This window comes from Vombatus ursinus, unplaced genomic scaffold (assembly GCF_900497805.2).
Source record: "Vombatus ursinus unplaced genomic scaffold, bare-nosed wombat genome assembly UNPS02014810.1, whole genome shotgun sequence".
NCBI lineage: Eukaryota > Metazoa > Chordata > Mammalia > Diprotodontia > Vombatidae > Vombatus > Vombatus ursinus.
This window is the reverse complement of record NW_020954588.1, coordinates 48,616,342-48,639,976: the sequence shown is the minus strand read 5'-3', so window position 1 is coordinate 48,639,976 and position 23,635 is coordinate 48,616,342. Positions and strand designations below refer to the sequence as shown.

Below are 23,635 nucleotides of genomic sequence, written 5' to 3'. Positions count from 1 at the left end.
TGACCAAAATGAAGGAGAGTTAATGTAATCTCATTCTCAGTAAGGTCCTTAAAAAAAAAATGAACTTAAAGTCAGGACTTTGGGGAATGGGAGCCCTGAATCTCCCCAAGATATTGGTTTTTAATAACTATCGTTCTCACCTGCTAATTTATCTACATTGTCTCTCAGGTAGATGACCATCTTCTAAGTGGAGGTCAGCCTACTGAGGAGGACTCTGACAACAACCTTGCCAGCAATGACTAAGAGACAGAGACCCCCCCTCTTCCCTCCCCCCCCCACCCCCATGATTGTCACAGGACAATCTCTTTCCTTTTCCTTTATAAAGATGGACAACGGAGGCATCCTTGAACTCCTGGGGGATAACCTTCTCTTGACATATAACTGGACAATTTCAGTCAGCTTCTGTATGAGCAGGGGACCCCCGCCTCGTAAATCTCGGCTGGAAGAGAATCAGCACCAGGTGCATTGCCACACTTTATGTTAGGTAGCGTCTGCTTTACTTTGGGAGGTTGAGTTTTTGGAATTTATGTAGAGGACTCTGACCAGCATTTATTAAGTTCCCACTATGTGCCAGGCTCTGGGCTAACCACTGGGGATACAAAGAAAGGCAGAGCCATGGTGCCTGCCCTCAAGGAGCTCAGTCTAATGGGAGAGACAGCATGCGGACAACGAGGTACATTCAAGATATAGGCAGGGTAAGTTGGAGGTGATCTCTGAGGGAAGGCACCAACAGGAGGGTGGAGAAAGACTTTTTGCAGAAGGCAGGATTTCAGCTAAGCCTTCCAGGAAGGCTGGGAAACTGAGAGGCCAAGATGAGGAGGAAGAAAATTCCAGGCATGGGAGACAGCCCATGAAAATACATGGAGTCCCATATTTATAGTTTTTTTGGAAGTGCATCAAGTGCTGGGCCAGGAAACCCGAATTCAAATCTACTGACCAGAAGTTGGCTTCTAATCTCCTACTGGCTGCAGTGTCCTCTTCTGCCTCTCATCTCATAGGGTCAGCGGTAAGAACAGCTTTAAGAACTTCACAATATTGTACAAAGCTCAGCGATACCAGGAGTAATGACCTCGCTGACGCGGGTCCTCCCTCTGCTGACACCAATGAAAACCCCTCTGTGCCCTCAGGAGGGAAAGCTGCTGAAAATCCACCCATCCCCCTGCCCCCAGAGGCAGGGCGAGCACTCAGTCAGGCTGGGGACCAGGTGACGAGCAGGCCGGCCACTACTATATAATACTAGCATAAAAATACTTTATTAACTAAACAGAAAAATCACCAAGCAATGTTTTCACCAGTATTGAGCAAAGATGGCACAATTAAAATATTAATTAACAATCTGTTAGAACTCATTCTAAAGGATCTAAATAGATCCTTCTCCCATAACACATGTTAAAATGGCATCCTCAGACCTTCAGACAAACTCTTTCCTTGGTGCACAAACAAAGGAAGATCTTATGAAAGACCAGGACCAAAGGCACATTGGCCAGCTGAGGTCAAGCACGAGCAAGGACAGAACCAGCTCTGCCACACCCCAGTGCTGCAACACTTCCCCAGAAATGGTGGGGAAAGGCCCGAAGGGAAAAGCAAGAAGAGTCTGTGTCAGCTCCCTTGAAGAACATCATTACTGCCATTGGCCGTTAGTGTGGGTGGTGGATGGTTCCAGGGGGTTACACAGTAGAAGTGGCAAGTCTGGCAGAACTTGGAATTCCACAAATTGCAAGGAAAATGACTGGTTTTCTTTTTTCTGGATTCATGGAGAATTCTCCTAGAGTTCACTTAGATCAAAAGCTTCCTAGAAGGGGCAGCTAGGTGCCTCAGTAGATAGAGCTCTGGCCTTGGAGTCAGGAGGACCCGAGTTCAAATCCGGCCTCAGACACATGACACTTACTAGCTGTGTGACCCTGGGCAAGTCACTCAACCCCAACGGCCTCACCAAAAAGCAGCCAAAAAAAAAAAAGTTTCCTAGAGCCTGGGGACACTGACTGAAGGATCTAGTGGGGTGTCAAGCAGGCCGTGAAACTCTCCAAGAGGACACCCAATAGGAACACCTTCCAAAGAATTCCTGTGCTTATCACCCCATGGTACTTCCCTCCATGTCATAATACAGGTATTGAGAGCTGAAGACAAAACGGATACCTCACGAATGCCTGTTGGAGAAAGGAAACGTGGCTGAGCTTCCTCAACCTGAGGCAGTTAATTCTTGAGAATTAACAGACACAGAGGCAAGCTTCCTCATGAAGAGCCAGATCTGGCTTCCAGACGCTGCTCTATTGGTTCAGCGTCAGGTTGTCTCTCTGGCTTCGGTTTCCTTTTCTATAAAATGAGAATGGATTCCAAGATCTCTTCAAGAGGTAACAAAATTCAGAAAGTGCGCACCATGTGTTTAGGCTGGGCCAGGCACTGGGGGAGGTGAAGGCTAAACAGAAGACAGAAACTTGCAATCTGGTTGAGACACACCCATGGAACAGACTAACCATGCAAGAAAGCACAAGAGTTTTTGGCTTTGCTCGGGGGTGGGGATTTAAAGAAGAATGACTGAATGAAGGAAGGAATGCACACATTTGGGCGGTACAGACAACTTAGAAACAGAACAAGTCAGGGAAGGGAAGGGCAGTCTTCAGGAAGAGAGGAATGAGAGCAGCCCCTTCAAAGATGCTATGACTGGATGGGACTTGGAAGGGGAAAAGGCATTCTGAGCAGGGATAAAAACATCAGCTAACCCCCAGAAGGGGAATAAGCATGGCATATTGAAAAGTATCTCTTCCCCTGCATTTAAAGCTATTTTTCTTTTTTTTGAGCGCAAACTTACAAAGCCTTAAACATTGGGTTCCTGAAATTGAAGACCTTCCTATGAAAAATTACATTTATAACCCTGAACACACAGAGAGATAAAACAAATAATACTAGGCTCAGAAATTAGACTTTACCATAACTAAGTAGCTTCTGTTAAACTTAAGTTTTGAGTTTTACTTCAAGCTAAGAATTTACGGACTTCAAATTGGGGGAAAAAAAATCAATTACTTAAGTCTTGTTTCTCAAATTAATTGTCTGACAACAGGCCGCAAAAGCCTTGATTTTCTCTTTCTTTGTTTTGTTTTTTTTGTTGTAGGCAATTGGGGTTAAGTGACTTGCCCAGGGTCACACAGCTAGTAAGTGTCAGGTGTTTGGTCTGAGGGTGGATTTGAACTCAGGTCCTCCCGACTTCAGGGCTGGTGCTCTATCCACTGCACCACCTAGCTGCCCCTGATTTTCTCTTTCTAATAAATGGCTGCCTCCCCTGTTCCAAACAGGACGGCCTGTGAGGGACCTTTGAAGCTGGCCTTCCTCTTCATTCACATCCATTCCCACCTAAGTGCTCCTGGTGGGACTTCCTTATCTGGCTGTATCAGTTATACCTTCCTCATTAGAAAAGTCTCCCAGGCCTTTCTGTCTGAGTACCCAGAGAGGGGCTGCTATATCTGTGATGAGATGCACACGTTCGGATCCCATGCCTTCTTTCCTATAAGAAAAGGCAGCCACACAACACAAATCTTTCTTGGACAACCTCAAAGAGTGGTCTCAATTACCACACCATCATTACGTCAGTGATGCAAAAATAAAAATATACATTCTAAAATATACATTCATAGATACTGTTATCCTCTATTTTTTCCTCCATGTTAAATAAAGGACTTTCTAAAGTCTTCCATATTGAATCGACCAAGATTGGCCACCGCGGTTTCCTATGAATCATGGCAAGCTTTTCTTCACTGCAGTTGGACCCCCATCCTTATCCAAAGGAAAGCTGGAGCCCCTTCTCCACGGCCTCCCCCAGGGGATGGCTGCTCCATATTCTATGAGGCTGAGCTCGTTTCAAGCCGAGTGACTGCCTGCCTCAGGTCCTCCACTGCAAGGTCCACCTCTTCCTTGGTGGTGCTCCGGCCAACACTGAGCCGGAGAGCATTTCGAGCCACGTCAGGGGGAATGCCACAACTCAGTAAGATGGGAGACGGTCTGGAAAGAAAAGCCAGGACGATGAACCACTTGCCAAGGAGGCACCACCCCAAGGGAAGGAAGGGCATTTCTGCATACTGACCTCAGAGGCCGGATGCTCACATAACTCGTCTGCAGGAGGTCACTGCCCCCAGCTGTGGCCACAGGACCAGCCAAATGATTGAACTGAAAGACTCACTCTCTCAGTCCCACCATGAGAAAGGGCTGGGAATTTCTAACAGCACCAGCCTGAATGTGATCATCTCCCAAAGCCCCAGGCCTCAAAGGCCTCTACGGTCCCACTAAAGAGCAGAAGAGGAAGGGGCACTAGGCTACCTGGCCTCTTCCTTTGGGGAGAGATTATTTAATATCACACTCACCTGAAGCACAGAGAAAATCTCAACTAAATCTGATGGTCTTCATAGCACTGGCCCAGGTGAGGCAAGGGGAAAGCCCCAAAAGGTATTAGAGTAATATAACACAAGGCCAAACTCTCAGCATTCCATGATCCTTATTACAGTGACCTTGGAGGGGCGGGAGAGCAGAATTCAAGTCCTTCCACTGACAGATATATCCTGGGCGGGGGCCCTTGGGGCCAGTACCTTGTAGCAGGCCATTCCCTAAGGCTGTAAAGTACACCCATATGCATCAGTGCAAGAGACTTCCAGACTGGGACCAATGAAATCACAGGAAGGACCCCAAAAAAGCCCTTTTCCAAATCAGGAAAAGCTTTCCCAATCTCAATCCTTCCTCCTCTATGTTTTTTTTCACTTCTCCCACATTCTTCAATAGTAAGAAAACTTCTCATGAAAGAAGAATACTCACAGATCACCCTGGTCTGAGTGACAAGCAGCCCCCACACTGGCCAGGAGCATCCTGCAGTGAGCCAACACCATGCGACCTGCACAAGACAGAGCACACACACACACACACACACACACACACACACACACACACACACACACACACACACACACGAGTCAAGTTGGGATTGAAAGGTCGACTTCCCAGGACAAAATGAAAACCCTCCGTGCTCTAGAAAGGAGACCTTCCTTCCACCCCAAAAGCCCCCGGAGAAGCAGGAAGACCATGTCCCACTTCCCTTCTCATGAGCACGCAGCCCCCCTCACCCTCCCTCGCCATGATCTCACATGCCCAAGCCTAGGCACTAGGTTCCTTTCCTCTTTGGAAAGGTAGTTTCCTCTGAGGGAGGCCAAAATCATGTCAGCCCTGACCTCTAAGAAGTCACAAAGGCTTTTCAGGCATAATTCACTTTAGTGTCACACGAGCACAGTGTTTTTGAGTCTAGAAATCTGATTTTTGCGTACCCTGTGAGACCTACTGGGGAGTAGAGTGGGGAGGAGGAGAAGGAGGAGGATTTCTGTGTCTGGGAGACAGTTCATTTAAAACTGTCCACAGCAGTGGAGGAAAGGGACAGCAAGACCAAAAGAAATCTTTAAATTTTATTTTAGCCAAGAGTTTTCATCTTTTACTCTAACAGGTCCTGCCCCCATCAAGTACTTCCTAACAGTTGCTAATAAATGGAAAAACGGACTCCTCTGGATTTCAAGCCACTTTATTTCCTTTCCCAACCTCCAACGCAATGCTGGAGAATTCTCCTGGAAAGGCAGGAGAATACCATGTAAAAGCAGAAGGTCGGGGCAGCTAGGTGGCGCAGTGGATAGAGCACTGGCCCTGAAGTCAGAAGGACCTGAGTTCAAATCCGACCTCAGACCAAACACTTGTCACTAACTAGCTGTGTGACCCTGGGCAAGTCACTTAACCCCAAATGCCTAAAAAACAAAACAAAACAAAAAAAAAGCAGAAGGTCACTTCAAGATTGACAAAAAAAAAATGTGAGAAGGTAGCTTTCATTGAGCCATACCATAGAGAACCAGACAGAACAGACTGGTCTCCTCAGGGTGCCCAGGGAGAAGCAGCTTATGGACTCAGGGGAGATCTGGCTATGACCCAATTTCAGATGCCAGAAGCAAGAAGCTGACCAAGGGCAAGGGTACCAGGCAGGGGTCGTAACCGAGGGATGAAGAGATGGGGTGGAGGTGGAGTGCCGCAAAGTCACCTTGCAGGTGCGGACCACTGATGGAAAAGTTACAGGTATTGGGGAGACGATCAGAGCCTGGGAACAGACTGTTCAGGTGGATTCTCTTCTTTTCAAACACAGCCTAGAAAGACAGCAAAGATTCAGGAAATTCAGGTTCCAACTCTGGCCTAAACACAAAACACACAAACTACGAAGTTCCCCTCACCAGCAGAAATCCACTCATCAAAGTGAAAGGGCCTACTGATGGAGGGCAAATAAAGCGGGAAGGAGCTGCCGGGCACTGGGGGCCGACCTGAGCACACACCCACCCACCACATCTCACCAACCCACACCGGCCTCCTCCAGGGCCTGGGCTTCTAACTTCACCCGCCTCATTTTCTCCGTCTCTCTCCTCATCACTCTAATGGGTTCCTTAATGAGTTTCTCAGGCTGTATTTCAAATCAGGACCAGCTCCTCTGTGCAGCATGGCCCCTCCTCTTGCCTGTTCCCTGCTGGGGGCCACCCTCCTCACCCACCCCTGGGGAAGGCGATGCCCCTCCCTCCCAGGGCCCCTGGACCAGCCGCTGGGGGAGCCCCAAGGCTGGACTCACTTGTAGCCTCTCCTCCAGGTAGTCTCGGATTTTTTTCATGTGGGCCTCATAAATGTCACAGTTCTCATTCACCAGCTCTGCCGCCTACAAACACAGAAAATAGCACGGCCAACGCCGCTCACTGCTCACGAGGAGCTCCGAGCACCTGCCTTGTACTTATGGCCACAGTCCATCGTTTTGATATCACACACTATGATATCACACACTACTTAATTTTTTTTTAAAATGGAGATACATTAGCAATTTTTCTTTAAAATGACAGCCAGACAAGTCAGGTTGAAAGAGTAGAGGATAAAACACAAGATATTAATTTAAAAGTTTAAATTTACAGAGGAGAGAAAGGAAGGAAGAAGGGAAGGAAGGAAAATAAAAAAGGAAGGAAGGAAAGAAAATAAAGAAGGAAGGAAAAAAGGAAGAAAAGAAGGAGCCTTCCCTGTGACTATTAGATTCCAGTCACTTATCAGAATTTGCTCAAGCCCTAGCCAGGTAAACTCAGTGCTCCTGTCAATCTGTCAACTCCCTCCCACCCCCCAAAACACACACACCCCTACCACATAAAGTCATGAGTAAACTCTCCAACAACATGGTTTCTAAACCTAGACACATTCATGGTTCCCCTGCACGGAAAGCTCAGCATGAACCTTCACACCGTTGTCAATAGCCAGGAATTGAATTTTCTTTCACCGAAACACTGGTAACATTTGCTGAATGCCCAAGGGCCTATGTGCAAAGTAATTTTTACTGAAGTGGTGATCAACGCATGAACACTAGAGAATTAAAGGACAAGATATAAAAAGTGATTTTAAAAAAGAACCACACTGCTAATTTATAAAAGCAACTTCACATCTCACAAGTTCTCAAAGCCAGCAATAAGCCCTAATGAAGAATTTCTAAGCAAAGTCAACATTGCCCAAGTCGCCTTGTATCTAACAGGTGCTTAATAAAGTGGCAAATGAAGAGCCAGCCCATTCTGGAGGACCCTCAGGACAGGAAATTGAGGATTTCTTCCTCATATCTGTTTTTCCTATCATGATCGTGCAGCTGATAGTAGCAAAGTCATGGCAAAAACGCTGACCACAGGCAACGCCCACCATCCCAGCAAGTGCTCTCTGGGCTCCCAACCTCATGATTCTCGGTAGCCAACCTTTCATTCTCATGGTTACCCAGGCTATGGAGAAATGAAATTCCCCTATATATCAGTACTTTTGGATGTTAGTCTTCACTGAAAGGACTGCAAACACTCTATGAATGTGGTCTTCCTGCATCTCTAGGCTATAACTTTAGGGCAGATATATCCCTAAGTGGGATCTGGGGAAACCGAAGAACAAAGGACGTAACAAGGCCAACGAAACCCCCTAAGTCAGCCACAATTCAGATCAACTCAACAAACATTTATGAAATCTGCTGGATTCTGGTAAAATTCATTTGACATTCCCCAAACTATCTTAACTCCCCTCTTATGCTAAGGCTGTCGATCATGGGGGGTCTTCTAGGGCCAACACACACTGGTGGTAGACTCCTGAAGAATCAGGGACCTTCTTTCTCACCTTTCCAAGCCCAGCAATCATGGGAGTATTCTCAGTCCTGAAAAAAAAAGGACGTATTCAATATTAAATTTTCCATGAGAATACAAAACAGCATTCCTGATACAGTGGCATTTAATTCTAGGAGTAAAGTACTTTTAGATGAAGTTTACATTAAAATCCATTAATTTCATTAATATTAAAAACATTAATCACACAACACACAAGGCCGAGGTTCTCCACTTGCCCCTGACAGGCCTGTCCTGGGCAGGGCTGCTGCATTCCTGCTCTCCCAAGCCTCCTCGGGCTGCTAAGAGAGCACCCCTCCCTTCTCCCTCCCAGGGAAGGAGCCCACCTCAGACTGTGCCACTTGTAAATCTGTTTGAAACTCGTTCACACTAAAAGTGTACCTCACGAAGGCTTTCTCTCTAGTCCTAGAATGAAATCAGTGCCCCTTGTTAAAGAATCTCTGGGCAGCAAGAAGCATATGGGAAGATGGAAGGGTTGGTGTAAGATGGAAAGGGAGGGGCTGGAAATCATTGCTGGCCTTGAAGCAAAACCTGATTTAGACTTTTTATGGGAACTTGGGGGAGGAGGGGCAGGGCGAGGGTGTGTATGTGTATCAGGTGTGAGCTGGGCCCACAGCTGATTAGGGGAAAGAGATGGGGAACTGGAACAAACTTGGGGAAATGAACAGTTCTTCTATCTTCATGCATTCATTTTCTCTTCCTCCCACCTTCCCCTACCCTCAAAAACCAAAACCCTTTTAAAACAAATGTACATTGTCAAGAAAAACCTGTCCCCGCCCCTGGCCATGTCATGTTGCACCCTCTCCGCCAGGAGGTGCGCAGCGGGCTGCGTTCCACCCCAGCTCTCTGGAGTCGGGCTCTGTCCCAGAGTGGAGCAGAGGTCGTCAGTCCCTTAAAGCTTCCTGTCTTGACATGGTCACTGACCAGTACTTCTGGTGAGCCCTGACGTGCCCCTCCTCTGTGTGTTGCGCACCAAGAGTGTCTGGGGTTATGCAACTGGAGATCTTGCAACTCAGCCATCCTGAATAATTACAACTCCCCGCCACCCAAAGGGCCAAAGAAAGGCACACGGCGGGTGTAATCCTGGTACAGCAGGAGACCAATGACGTCAAGAATGTGGATGAGCAGAGAATTTCGTGGTCCAGATGTGGACAGAGAGGGAAAGGAAGCTCCCCAGCCCTCAGATGACCTGAAGAGGCACATGAAAAGCCCAAGAGAGGACGGCAGCACCTGGGGAGCTCCTGGGTGGAGAGCTGAGAGGACAAATTGAACCAGAAAGTCTACCTCAGAGGTGTGGTGGTACAGGGACTGACCCCTGCCCACGGGCAGCTGGAGGGAGCCCCACCCAGGGGCAGAGCACACCAACCAGGAAGGTGGAAAGTGGTGGTGGTGACAACCTCACCCTGCACCTGGAGCCCTGGCAAGGTCCATCTGAAAAGAGCCAGCAGAGAGGGGAGAGAGGGTCAGGCCAAAGCTGAAAGTTGGGAAATTAAACTCCAAAGGGATGAAGTTACTTAACAGACCTGTCAGACTGAAATGTGGAGCTCCATCCAGGACCTAGCCCAGGTTGGAGCAGGCCGGTCACAACTGAAAATGTGAGGGTGGAGGAACTATCAGTCAGACAAGGGAGTGAGCAGTGGGGAACAACGGTGAAAACACTTAACTTCTGGGTCCCTCGACAGTTAAGTTGGACCAGGATCAACAGTGAAAAACCTCTGAAAATTGTAAATCTGTCCTTTTGGGTCGGATTAGTCAGAACTCGAAGGAAGCCAGGGAAGCTGAGGGCAGAGCAGGGATGGAGTGCACTCTGGGCATGGCGGTCAGCCAGAAGAAAATAAGCGAGTAGGAGATGGTCTTGTTGGCAGACATCGAGGGGGCCAAGAGAATGGGGAGGTGGGAGCTGGAAGAGAATGGCAAAGTGGGGATAGGCAGGGGAGGCCTGGGTTATAGAGGCGACCGGGAGTCAAAGAGAGACAAATGGCCATCTGGGCACTTCGAGATCACTCGGGCATCTGAATGGAGGCTGGACTGGAGGAGAGGCCCGAGTCACATGGCAAAAGTGGGGGGTGGGAACCCTGACTCCAAGGCTCCAGGAGCTGGTGCAGCGAGGCTCAGTGAAGGTGGGCCCTGAGCCCGCCCCAGGGCTGCCCTGACCAGCTGAAGGCCTCCCCTCTCATCCTCAGAGAAATGAGTCCCAAGGTCCCCCCCAACCCGGCTCTGACCTTTGGCAGCCTGTGACCCAATCGGATGGGGTAAGGAACCCCCTTTCATTCTCCCTAGGCCTCCTTTTGTGCCTGGCACCCTGTTTCTCTTTTCTTCGCAGGCAGAGTAAGGGACTTTGTTGCCAACATTCCCCCAGGACCCACTCTGTCCAAAGGTTGTTCTGAGCTCTGAGGCCACCAAGGCATTCTCCAGGAAGGAGCTAACCTGTGCACAGAGCAGCAAACAGGAAATATATGCAAAGCTGGTTCAAGAGAGACAGCCAGACCGGACTGAGACTAAAGGGGCAGCCAGACACAACAGCCCCTCAGTCTCCACACTCACTTGGGACAAGCACCATCTTTCTCCATGGGTTGGGAATTATTCAAGAAAAACTGCTGGCATTAACTCAGCTACCTGCTACGGGCAGTCCCTAGACCTTGTTAATCCTGTGGCACATTGACCAGTCAACCAACAAACCTCTGCTCACAAAACAGAACCCATCTGGAATGTGCTGCTAAGAATACCCAGGCAGGGGGCAGCTAGGTGGCACGGTGGATAGAGCACTGGCCCTGGAGTCAGGAGACCCTGAGTTCAAATCCGGCCTCGGACACATAACACTTACTAGCTGTGTGACTCTGGGCAAGTCACTTAACCCTCATTGCCTAACCAAAAAAAAAAAAAAAAAGAAAGAAAGAAAGAAAGAAAGAAATCCTGCTCTAAAGAATACCCAGGCAGACTACAAGAGGCTGGACGCCTGGAAAGCTGGAACGAACCGAAAGAACAACCCACCCCAGAGGATCCTGGAGGAGCCAGACAGGGGAGGGGCGGCGGGGGTCCGAGATAGCCCTTGGAGGCCCCGCCCATGGAAGGGGTGGGGTTGTGCGGCATGGCTTTAGGGTCTTTTCATTTGGGGGAAGGAGGAGTAGTTCTCACTCTAAACACTAAAAGCATGGCGAGCTGTCAAAAACAATCGAAGAGCGCCCGGAGAAGTGCCCGGAGAAGTGCCGGCGCCAGCCAGGAGCAGGGTAGGACCGGGCCCGAGGCGCGATGGCCAACTTCACATCTCAGAACCCAAGCCGGCTGACCAGGGATCGGGGGCTTCCCTGGAGCCCCCCCCTCCCCCGCTTGGCTCAGGCTCTGGCTCGGCTGGGGAAGGTTCCTCTCGGCCGCCCACCCACTCACTCCCGCAGCTCCAACCCCTGCCAGAGGACGGCTCGTGTTTGTTAAAGGACCCCCGCCTCACCCTGGTCGGAAGTTCCACTCTTGGCCCCCTCCAAACAGCATGGGGCGCAGCGGGGTGCCCACGCCCAGGCCGCGCACGTACAGGGCTCCGATCCGGGGGCCGTAGAACTAGGAGGAAAAGGCAGCACACGGAGGTTACGGAAGCGCATCCCCGCCCCCCGACCCTGGGGAAATACAAGGGGATCGCGCGGCAGACCCCCTGCCCTCCTCTGCTGGGATACCGACACGGGCACGAGACACCACCAGAGATCGTGGGTCCTGACGAGCGGCAGCACTAAGGGCATGTGCGGGCTGGGGCGCGGCAGAGACCCCCTGTGGCCGTGGGCAAGCCGTGGTCCTGCCGGACACGGGGTGCAGACCTCCCACTCTGTCTCTCAGTCCCCACTCCCCCCCGCACCCGCCAGAAGCAGAGCCGTCAGTCACTTCTAGACTTTCCTTGAGGACAATTCAGTCCTTCAAAAGGTTAAGTATCAAGAGTGCGAAATTCTCCTGAGGATCTGAGACCCCCAGAGGAGCAAACCTTGGTCACCAGAGTGGGGGAGAGAGGAGGGGAGAGCTGGGTGTGGCCAGACATACCCCTCCCCCTTCCTCATGGAAGGGTGGATGCCGAGGGGTTCGGAATCCCACGAACTGAAGTCACACGGGGAAAGTCGCCCCCAAAAGACCAGAAAATCGTCAAGAACAGAATTCTAAAGACACAAAGGGAAACCACTCCAACAGGGACAATAGCACAATGATTTTGCTTCTTTTTCTCTGCAGAAAAGAATGATCTTTGGCTTGGAAAGGAGAATTGGTGCCTGACCTAAGTAAGGAGCCAGGGCCTGGTGCCCCACCGAAGAACCTCCGTGTGTGCGTGGTCTGGAGGAGCTCGGGAAGAATGGGAGGGGGTCACAGGGCTGGAGAAGGAAGGGCAAGGGGGCTCCCAACTAAAACTCTGGGAAGAGAAAGTCTGCAAACCACAGGCCAGTGAAAGATGTGCACGCCAGGGAAAATTCTGCACGAGTTACTGAAGGGATGGCAAGTGGGCATGGAGAGAGGAAGGCTTCTTCTTTACAAAGCTCTGGGAGGTGTTATACAATTTACCTGGATTTAATCAAAGCATTTGACAAAGTCTTGGACGCTGTTCTTTGTTTTTTAGGCAATTGGGGTTAAGTGACTTGCCCAAGGTCACACAGCTAATAACTGTCAAGTGTTTGGTCTGAGGACAAATTTGAACTCAGGTCCTCCTGATTTCATGGCTGGTGCTCTATCCACTGTAGCACCTAGCTGCCCCTTGGATGCTGTTCTTATGCAGAAGGTGGAGAGGTTGGGCTAAGACCATAACAGAATTAGGAACCACCAGCCAGCCCTAAAGGGGAGCCCTAGTGGGGCCTCCATGCTTGCGGTCTCCACAGTGGATACCGGAGGGCACTGGGAACATTACCATCACCTCCACATTCAGCGAAACACAGAAGGGCTTAAAAGGATATTGTAAATGACATTAGTAATAATCAGCAATAATTAAGGAGATTGGTAATGAATTATGGCCGGGACTTTCTGGGTGTTTCCTTCTGGCTTTCCCACTTGGACCAATTCTGCATCAATAATGATTTATGCTACTTCCTACCTTGTCTCTCTGCCTGCAATCCATCTCATGGAGCACCTCCAGTTAATCTGCTTTGAGCACTACCTTTCTTCTATCACTTTGAGGTCAAAAGCTTGAGTCAAGACTTGCCAATGCCAATGGGAAGAAGGCCAGACTTCTCAGCCCCCCACTGAACGCTCCCCATGATCCACTACCGTCTCCTCGTTCCTCCTCGCCCCCAGAGGAGCCTCCTCCAGAGGCGGCCCCTTCCGTGGCTGGATGGCCCCAACCTCACTACCTTCTCTGGAAACCACCCGGCTTTTTACATCTTTTCTCAAAAGTGGCAGCCAAACCCCACATAACGCTCCTACACTCACATCCTGCTTTGGGGCCTGAGTCTTTCAAGTTTCTTCCAACCCAAAGACCATGATCCCAAGAACATGACCAGGATGGGGGCAGGCCCAGATGCTCTCTCCTTTTTGGTGTGACCTTTGGGTTCTGCCACAAAAGCTCCAGTTCTGATCAGCTAATAAAACGGTCAACCAAGGGTGATCAAGCAGAAAACTAAACTGTCAGCATGGGTTTCTCTTCCCAATTACCACACACAAAAAGGTGACAAAAACGGGAGGGTTCTCTTGGCTCTACTTATTTTTAAATTAGAGAGTGGGGAATGAGTCCACCTCTTCAGAGTTCTCTAAGATGTGGCAAAGGGCCTCAAGTGCATGGACTGCCAGAAGGCCTTACCTTGTGGCCAACAATGGTTAAATAATCCACCCCCAGCTCCTGCACATCCACTCGCCTCTTCCCCAAAGCCTGGGCTGCGTCCGTGTGCACAAGAATGCTCCGCAACCCGGAGGCCGCCCGTTTCCGGTTCAGGGCTTTGATGCGGCGACTGATGGCAGAGACGGGCTAGAATGGGAAACAAAACAGGATTGCACTTTACACGCTCTGGTCCCACGAGGACCGGATGAACGTAACCAGAAGCAGGCTACTCAAATAAGGACTCATCGTTGGACAAAAACTACTGGGAAAACCAGAGAGCAGACGAGGAAATTCGATTCAGGCCACCATCTCACACCACATATTAAGATACATCCCAATGTATACATGAACTGAATATAAAAGATCACATCATAAACAAATTAGAGGAGCAAAGAAGAAATTAACTTTTGGAACTATTTATTAGGGAAGAGTTCATGACCAAACAAGTGATACAGAGTACCTTGGAATTAGGTTTACATTAAGATGAAATGGAAAATTTGGATTGCATAAAATTAAAAAGGTTTTGTACAAACAAAACCAATGCATCGAAGATTAGGAGGAAAAAAGGTCTTTCCAGTAAATTTCTCTGATAAAGGTATTTCTAAGATTGGGGCATCTGAGGTGCCCCAGTGATAGAGCACTGGGCCTAGAGTCAGGAAGACCTGAGTTCAAATCTGACCTCAGACCCTGGGTAAGTCACTTAACCTGTTTGTCTCAGTTTCCTCTTCTGTAAAATGGGGATAACAGCACCTACCTCACAGGCTTGTGAGATAATTATTGTAAAACACTTAGCACAGTGCCTAGCACATATAGTATGCACTTAATACATGTTAGCTATTACTATTATTATACATAAGAAACCAAAATTTACAAGAATAAGTACCCAATACATAAGTGGTCAAAGGATACGAATAGGGCCAAATCACTAATAACTAGAGAAATGCAAATTAAGTTAACTCTAAGGGTCCATCTCACACCCATCAGATTGGCAAAGTTGACCAAAAAATGGAAAATGGCCCATGTTAGCACAATCAGGCACACGAATGCACTATTGGTGAAGTGGTGAAAGGTTCCATTCAATCGATCAATAAATCAATCAGTAAACATGTATTAGGCACCTACTATGTGCCAGGCACTATAAAGCAATTTGGAACTATACCCAAAATGTTACTAAACCATGTATACTCTTGCAGTTAGAGATACCAATACTAGGCATATTCCCCACAAGACAGAAGAAATAAGAAGAGGACCCATAGATACAAAAATGTTTATAGCAGTTCTATCTGTGGTGGCAAAGAACTGGAAACTGAGGGAATATCTATCAATTGGGGAATAGCTGACCAAGTAATGATATATGACTGTGACAGGAAACAAACATGCCCTAAAAACTGATGAAGGAGATGGTTTCAGAAAAACGCGGGAAGATTTCTATGAACTGATGCAGAGTGAAGTGAGCAGAACCAAGAGAAAACTCATACAATGACAACACTGTAAAGGCAAACAACTTTGAAAGGATTTAAACTCTGATCAGCACAATGACCAGGATTCCAGAGGGCCAACAAGAAGCATGAGATCATCTCCTGACGGAGGGGTGATGGACTCATGATGCAGAATGAGATAGGGTGAGAGTCTCCCTCCTCAAATCACTAACTTCTTCTCAAAGACGGTCTTACCATGATAACACCAGTCTCATTATTAGCCAGCATGATGGTCACAAGACAGGTGGTGGGTCGGACAGCTGCAAGGACATCGTCAGCTTCTGCCTGACCGTTCAGCTTAGACACGGGGACAAAGGTGACTTCTGTGGTGAATGAGACAAGGGTCAAGGTTAATGTCCTGATCATGTCTCCTGCAGACACAGATAGTCCTGTTACTTTCTTGTCTATCCCTGTTGCCTGCCAAATGAAGTGTAAGCTCATCTGTCTCCAAGGATGTCCACACTCTGGGTCTTTACTCCCCTGTTCCCTATGCCAGAATATCCTCCCTCCCCTTCTTTCATGGGTTTCCTACATCTTTTAAAGCCTACTTCAAATCCTACCTTCGAGGTGAGGACTTGCCTCCCTTGCCCTCTTAGTAACAACTGTTGCCCTGAGGCTTCCCATGGCCCTGGGTCGTGTAATTACTCTCTAAAGCAGCTGACATCTAATCTTTGGTATTGTGGTATCTACGCCTCCTCGCTTTGTAAAATGAGGGGGTTGGACCCAGTGATCTCCAACATCCCTTCCAGCTCAAAAGCTATGAAACACCTCATATGTGCCAGGCGTGGTCTCCCAGGAGAGCGGAGGCTTTGTCTTGTATAAACTCTGAACTGCCCCCATGTCCCTGCTCCACACACACTTTGTTAAATGTTTGGTGAATGAATGAATGAAATGTCTCACAAGAACAGGCAGCTTCTTCAACAAAGTTTCATTCCGTGAAGGTTTAATGGATTGTGCCAAATGTTACACATGAACAAGGAATGTTTTGACCAGCATGTGATAAATTCAAGATCACAAAACTATGGGAAAGGGAATCATTATTTAACAAAAACTGCTAAGAAAACTGGACAGCTGAATGGCAAAAAGGGCTTACATCCCAGCTGGAACCTCCCACAACAATAAATCCCAAGAGGATCAAATCCAAAAAAACCTAAATATCTGTAAGTCATGAAAAAGCAGATGTACATGGAATTCCATAGATCAGAGCTGAGGAGAGGTAGAAAGGTTTTATCTATTCAACAAACAGAATAAACTATGGGAAACAAAAATCGATCTGATTATATTAAAATAATTTTCAGAAACCAAAAAGCAAGGCATCCATAATATAAAGGAGAGAGACTGATTTGGGGAAGAACTTCTCAATGTAAATATTTTGGACACAAGCCTGACTTTTTCAATACAAATGTCTCCAAGTACGAGGAGGAGGAGCTCAGAAGGCTAGTAACTGCCCTGCATCCATGCTGTATGCGTTTGTGGGTGTCTAGGGTGTCTCCCCCATTAGACGGTGACCCTGGAAGGCAGGGGTCTCTGGCCTCTTTCTGTCTCCCCAATACTAAGCACAGCGCTTGCGTGGCACAGAGGAGGCATTTGTGGATTACCTCCTGCTTCCCTGACAGTGCTGGTGTTTTCTGGTGTGAGCTGCTCTACCCATCCGGATCTTGACACATCTCAGTGACTTCCCCCTAACACCTGCTGCCCTTCAACTTTCTCACAGGTCAGTGGCACCACCACTCTGTGGTCACCGCAGCCCATGGCCTCTGACACGAGGACTAGGCCTTCTCCTTCTTTCTCCACAACCCATCGGGGACAGTCCTGTCAGTTCTCCCTCTGAGATCTTTGAGGCCAGGAGCTCTTCTCCAGCCTAGTGCAGGCCTTCAGCACTGCACACCACATGGTGCTCCTCACCAGGCCTTCCACGTTGGCAATTAGAGCCAGACTAATCTTCCAGTTTCATTTAATCTCTCCCCTCCCCAAAAGTCACAAGGGCTCCCAATTTCAAAAGCAGTTTAAAAAGTAAACGCTGGATGGAACACTAGAGCTGACCTGTTCTTAGCCCTTTATTTTACAGACAAGGACAGCAAGGGCTGAGAAGGGAAGGGCCGTGCCAGGCTCTGGAGTCAGCTTCCCTGGCCTGAGGGCCCTTTTCACCCTAAGATGTGTTTCCTCCTCCTCCTGCCTCCCCTAGACCCTCCAGGAGCCTCTCGTCATGATCCCCAGTCCAAGCTCATCTCCCTCCTCCTCCCTGACCTCCCAGGATGGCTGCAGACCACCATGCTTGACTGTGTGTGGACCTGCCTTGCCTTCTCTCCAGACTAGACTGGAAGCTCCTCGAGGGGAGGGATGGGTGGGTGTGCCCTCGCCTGAAGGGTGGGGCTGGAGGGAAGGATGCAAAGGTTGTCTCGGGCCAGAGCAAGGGCCAGAGGCCTCGAGCTCCAGGCCAGGCTTCCTCTTTTCCTCCTCAGTCCACCTGCGGATGCCCTAATTAGTAGCCTATGAGCTCTCCCTCAGGTGATAGGTGATACCAGTCAACCTAGCCATCAAAAAGCCTTTATTAAGTGCCTGTTATGAGCCAAGCACAATGCTGCGCATGGGGGATTCAAGCATGGGGGACTCAAAGATGATATAAAACCAGGCCCTGCCCTCTAGGAACTGATGGCATATCAGAACAGATGCCACTGACACATGTGGATATCTTTATCTTTTTGTTTGTTTGTTTGTTTTTGCTAGGCAATGGGGTTAAGTGACTTGCCCAGGGTCACACAGCTAGTAAGTGTCAAGTGTCAGAGACCACATCTGAACTTAGGTCCTTCTGACTCCAGGGCTGGTGCTCTATTCACTGCGCCACCTAGCTGCTCCACACATGCAGATGTGAACCAAGTAAATAACAAAGTAATTTGGGGAAGAAGGAGAAAAATCAGGTTGTGCCTCAGGTAGGAGATGATACCTTTGCAAAGTTCAAAAGGAAACTAGAAGTCCTGGCGGAAAGCGGAGGAGGAAGAGGCTGTTCAAAGACATGGAGAGAAGAGCCAGAAGGCCAGGGTGACTGACTACCTTAGCTATTGAACTTGCCTAAGCCTGAAAGGGTGGGCTGCAGCAGGCTGGGAAGGCCTTGAACCGCTGAGAGGAGGGCATCTTTGGGCCTGGGGGCAATGGGGAGCTACTGAAGCTCCTGGAAGAAGAGAGGGCTTAGGAAGGTCCCTTTGCCAGCTATGGGGGGCAGAGGTCAGTAAGGGCCAGTGCCACAGTACAGGAGGCCCAAGGGAGGCAGACCTGAGCATCCGCTGTGGCCTCAGCTCGAGCTCACCTGCCACACCCTCTCTCACAAGGTGTTCCAGGGGCAAACGGATTGAATCATGCTCCACGGTACACGTGATAAAGTGCGGCTTGGTCCCACTGACCAGGCTGGGCTGCTGCTTGGCCGGCCAGTCTCCTTCAGACTGATGGCTTTCTTGAAATAGTTTCATGGTGGAATGGATTACCAAGTTGTTTGCCTGTCGAAAGGCCAGAGGGCAAAAGGAAAACAAATCACAAAACCCTCCCCACAGGAAGTTTGTTTGCTGCTGGACTACAGGCTTAGACCTCGAAGGGGCCCTGGAGGCCATCTAGTGCCACAGAGGAGGAAAATGAACCCAGGGAGAGGATGTGACCGCAAGGTCATCTAGTCTACACAGCCTCACCTTTGACAGAAGAGAAACTGAGGCATGGCCCCCCTGGCCAGCCTTCTCTCCACACACTCATCACTCTCACCAAATGGGCTGCTCTGTTTACTTGGCACCCTTCCACCCCGATGGTTTTGTTCACATTGTTTCCTGAGTCTCAAATGCCCTCCCACTTGTCCTGTAAAGTCCACACCTATCATAGACATGGTATGAGATGGCTTTTTTTGTGTGTGTCTTAACCCCTTATTAGACTGTAAGCTCCAAGAGGTCAGGAACTTTTTCTTATCTATAGCTGCCTCAGCACCTAGCCCAGTGCTCGGCATACACTACGTGCTTAATAAATGTTTGTTGAATTAATTGCATTATCTGATTGAACAGCACTTATTACTCAGAAAAAGTGAGACTATTTAAAGCCCTTACCTCTGTTCCCCCTGAAGTAAAGATTATATCCTGGGGCTTTCCGCCGACCATCTTTGCCAAGTTTTCTCGGGCTACATTTATCATATCCTTGGCCTTTTTGCCTTCAAAAAAAATCAATAAAAAAATCAACCACAATGCCGTAAGAAGCCAAGCCAGATGTGTTTAAAGAAACCCAGGGACAGAATCAGTGGACGTGACCCCATGCCACCAGCGACTGGCCCTCTGCCACGACCTTCTCCACCCTCAGCAGCAGTGGTGTGCCTGCCCTGGCACAGAGGCACCTCCACACCACGATGAGGCACCAGAAGGCCCTGGATGGGATCCCAGCAAACGCTGTGGATGTAAAGCAAGGCAGTAAGTGCATTCGACGCCAATGTCCATCCAGTGGCCACGGTGCTCCTCTGGCTACTGTGAGTGCAGAACGCCTCCAGGTGAATTACTAAAAGGGACATTATTTCATTTGGTCAAGACCAACGAGAGGTATCCCAGGAGAAGAGTTTGGAACCCCTACAATCCCTTTGGGGTTGGCTCCCCCTTGCCCAGCCAAGGCCCCTCCCCTGACGGAAGCTGCTGCTCTCCTGGCTGTACTCACACCTCGTCCAGGGCCCTCAAGCTGGTGCCCGTGCACGCACACACATTCATACAAAACCACTCACTCGTACACACACTTTCATTTTCCTGGTGCTTTTATACACATGGTTCCTATTTATGCACTGATTCTAAGTGCTCCTCCCATCTCCCAGAAGCCCTAGAGCCAGGCCTGGCCCAAGAGCAGGGTTGGCCTTTGGGGCATTCCCAGTTGCAGCCAGAGTAGACCGCAAGGACCCTTCCCAAAAGGAACCTCAGCCAGCACCCCTGGTGCAGCTCAGCTGATGACATTCCATGAGCAAACAGTGTGAAATAACTGATAGCCAGTAATCAGCACAGAAACTAGAGCTCATTCTGTGGTGGGAAATCCACCTTCAGTGGTGCAGTGGGTAGCGCACTGACCTCAGACTCCAGGTGAGCTCCACCTGATGAAATGGGGATGCTGGGCAAGGTCCAGGACAGTGGCCAGGAAAGCCGCCAGACGGACCAAGAGGGACATTAATGAAAACCAACAGTGGGACCTGGCCTGCCTCGGGGGACCAAGACCCAGGGAGACTCAGTGTCCCTGAAATACCCTGGGAGTTAAACAAATCTCTAACTCTAGAAAACGTTATCTTCATTGTTCCTAACAGCAAACATTGAAATACAGCAAGTGAATCAGGCTGATCTCCCTGAATGGGATCCAGAGGACTTTGAATTAAGGCAGTAGGCCTGATTTAAGTCTCAGCTTCCAAGACTCTTCCATTTTACTTAAGTTTCTATAAGAAGCAGATGTCTTATATAGCCAGAGAGGTGATGGGTAAATTATTCCCAAATGTATAAACCTGAATGGCCTTCAATAATGGTACACTATAACTGTGCAGTGAAAAGAACCCTGGCTCTGGAGTCACAGGGCCTGGGTTCAAATCCTGCCTCTGGCCCTTACAGCTATGTAGGCTCAGACATGTCAGATAAGCACCCCAGGCCTCATTTTCCTTACTGTAGCCTGAAGGCATTGAACGAGATACTCTGAATCCCCTTCTAGGTGGACATCTATGATTCTAGGATCATGCGCTTTTCCCTCGGTACAGAAATCAAAAAAGGTGAAGAGACAGTAACAAATGAGAACCAAAGGATGGCCGGGGGGAGATCTGCATCATTGGAGGGAGTACTCAAGCAGGGACATCATGTATCCATCTCAAGGCCAGGACTGTATGAAACAGTGTGAAAAGCAACAAGTGCTCCAAGCAGCCTTCCACGAGGCCCAGGACGGAGGCTGTGGAGCGCAGGTCCAACAGGCCCTCAACAGGCTGACATCATGCCTAGGACTCAGGAGACTACTGGCTGCAGGCCATGGGATGAGCGGTTCTGTTGTGCCTCACCTGCCAGGTACGAGCTGCTGGGATTCCCCCAGGCTTCCTGCATGGCCTCCGTCACGGCCTGGATGACCTCTGGCTCCAGAGGAGTAGTTGCATTGTAATCCATGTAAACTTTTCTGGAAACAAGAAGACAGAGTAATTTTGGGGCAAATAGTATCATGATTAAAAAGTATTTAATGGTTTTCTGCTGAGCACCGTAGAAAGTTAACACATGAACCTCCCTAACCTTATCATTTCAATTCTGTATGCACACTAGTAATCCCAAGTGGGGGGTTGTCTGCACAAAACAGTTTCTTTCTAAATTATGCGAGTGCATCTGAAAGGCTGCCTGGCAGTGGGGGGAGGGACTGGGGCCACAGTCCTGGACAAGGCCCCATAGCTCAGGGCCTAGGCAAGTCTTTCAGGCTTATGAAGTTAGAGAGGTGAAGATTTTATAGATGAAGAAACTGAAGACCAGAAGAAGTTTGGATGGTCATCCAGCTAGTAAGGGCCAGAGGTGCGATTTGAGCTCTGATGTCTCCTGACTCTCCATCCCCTGCGAAATCCACAGCAACATGAAAGAGACAGGTCCATATCCCAGGACCTGGCAAAGGGCTTTGTACACAGCAGGGGACCAGTAAACATCCAAGGCTGTTAATTATGTCCTAGACAAAGCAGTTTGCAAACCACTGGGCAGAGAAGCTTGGGAAACTGCAGGTATCCTTGCTGAAAAGTGAGGAGGGCTTTTCTCAGAATGGCCAGCGAAGAAGGCAGGCATGGACTGAGAGTCAGAAGACCCCGTCCAAAGCCCCCCGCCGCCAGGGCCTCACTTCTCCAGCCCTTCCAGCTCTAATTCTCCGGCCAGGATCATCTGTCGCGTCCGACCCGGAGTCTGCAATGAAGGCACCAGGAGGGAACCTTTCCTCCCGTCCGGGGGGTGGGGCCCGGGGAGCTCCTTCCTGCACACACTGGGTCCCCAGAAGGAAGGCCCCCCCACCCCGGGCAGTTTTCGGATGCAGAAATCCAGGCGGGTCCAGGCACAGCACAAAGAGCGGGCCCGGTCTGGGACACCGGGTCCGACGGCAGGAGGTGCCTCCATCCAACAGGGGGGCGGCCCACAGCAGGACACCCACGCGGTCCCGGGACACCTCCTGCTGCGATGGCGGGGGGGGGGGGCCAAGCTGGACCCCGTCCCAAGCGCTCCGGCCGCGGCTGCCCATCCCCTCCGGCGGGGTCCACACCTGGGCCCCCAGGACGCGATCCTAGGTGGGTCAGAAGGACGGGGACATCGCGGGGGGAGACCCGGAGGGCCGGTCAGCAGTGTGGCCGGAGAAGGAGGCGCCGGGCGGACACCTGCCCAGACCCGCGGTCCGCATCTCCCCCGGGACGTTCTCCCTTATCTCGGGCTCTGCTGGGAGCCTGGCGCCCGCAAAGCCGCTGTGCCCCCCCGCCGGGCACGGCCTTCAGCCCCCCCCCCCAGGTCCCGGGGTTCCCGGCTCAAAGTCCCGGCCTGCTTCGATCGCTTCCCTTCTGGCCCCGGCCCAAGGCTCCTCCGTGGCCTCCGGAAACGGCTGCGGCCCGGACCCCGCCGGCCTGGAGCGACCCCATCCTGGGCCTCGGAACCCCCCCCAGCCTCAGTTCCCCCCACAAACACCGTCTGAGTTTCCCCTCTTTTTCCCCCGCCCCCGGCCTCAGTTTCCCCCACAAACACCGCCTCAGTTTCCCCGGCCGCCCCACGCACCTCTCTCGGGGGCGGGTCTCTCCGCCGCCGTTCTCCCCGGTCCCCGCGCCCGTCCTCTTCGCCGTGGCCGCCGCCGCTCCCTCCATGCTGGGCCAAGGCGGGCACGCGCTCGTCGCCACCCGGAGGAAGCCCCTTCACGCGCCCCCACCAGATCTTTCCCGAGCGAGGCTGACAGTTAGAGAGGAGGGGCGCGCTGATTGGCGGAGGACCACCGCTCCAGCCAATCACCACGCTGTTTCCCTGCCTTTGTCCCCAACCCCCTTCTGGGGGACCAGCAGCCGGCAGCTTGGTGGAGGAGGTGGAGACGGGCGGATCTCGGTGAGAGAGATGATTGGCTGATGGTCGCTCTTCCAGCCAATCATAGTTCCGCTATTGACCTTTCTCCCCGCCTTCCTCCGGACCTCGCCGGGGCTGACGTGCAAACCCACGGTCGGAGCTTGGATTGGCTGGTGACCACCACACTAG

At 50.3% G+C, this 23,635-nt stretch overlaps 1 protein-coding gene across 2 annotated transcripts; it reads right to left on the bottom strand.

Annotated features, from left to right (window-relative positions):
- Window positions 1–3,189: 3,189 nt before the first annotated feature.
- Window positions 3,190–23,412, bottom strand: SCLY (selenocysteine lyase). Of its 2 annotated transcripts, XR_003570340.1 has the most exons (13): window positions 23,171–23,412; window positions 21,454–21,566; window positions 19,505–19,605; window positions 18,730–18,916; window positions 15,621–15,748; window positions 13,930–14,094; window positions 11,623–11,729; window positions 8,173–8,209; window positions 6,626–6,709; window positions 6,053–6,155; window positions 4,798–4,873; window positions 4,353–4,598; window positions 3,911–3,993 (listed from the first exon to the last, which is right to left on the bottom strand). XR_003570340.1 is itself a non-coding variant. In XM_027875981.1 (12 exons), exons 1-12 carry the CDS (start codon window positions 23,254–23,256, stop codon window positions 3,834–3,836), a joined length of 1,347 nt encoding a protein of 448 aa, XP_027731782.1. In that variant the 5' UTR covers window positions 23,257–23,409; the 3' UTR covers window positions 3,190–3,833. The 2 variants fall into 2 exon arrangements, 1 of the variants encoding a protein (XP_027731782.1); XM_027875981.1 differs by lacking the exon at window positions 4,353–4,598 and having other exon boundaries at window positions 3,190–3,993; window positions 23,171–23,409.
- Between the last annotated feature and the right edge of the window lie 223 nt (window positions 23,413–23,635).

Coding starts and splice junctions, on each gene's coding strand:
- SCLY (XM_027875981.1), bottom strand. CDS start 23,256: ATGGAGGGAGCGGCGGCGGCCACGGCGAAGAGGACGGGCGCGGGGACC. Junction 18,917..19,504: donor TTACTTCAGGGGGAACAGAG/GTAAGGGCTTTA, acceptor GCCTTTCGACAG/GCAAACAACTTGGTAATCCA. Junction 15,749..18,729: donor TGTGAGAGAGGGTGTGGCAG/GTGAGCTCGAGC, acceptor CATTCACCACAG/AAGTCACCTTTGTCCCCGTG.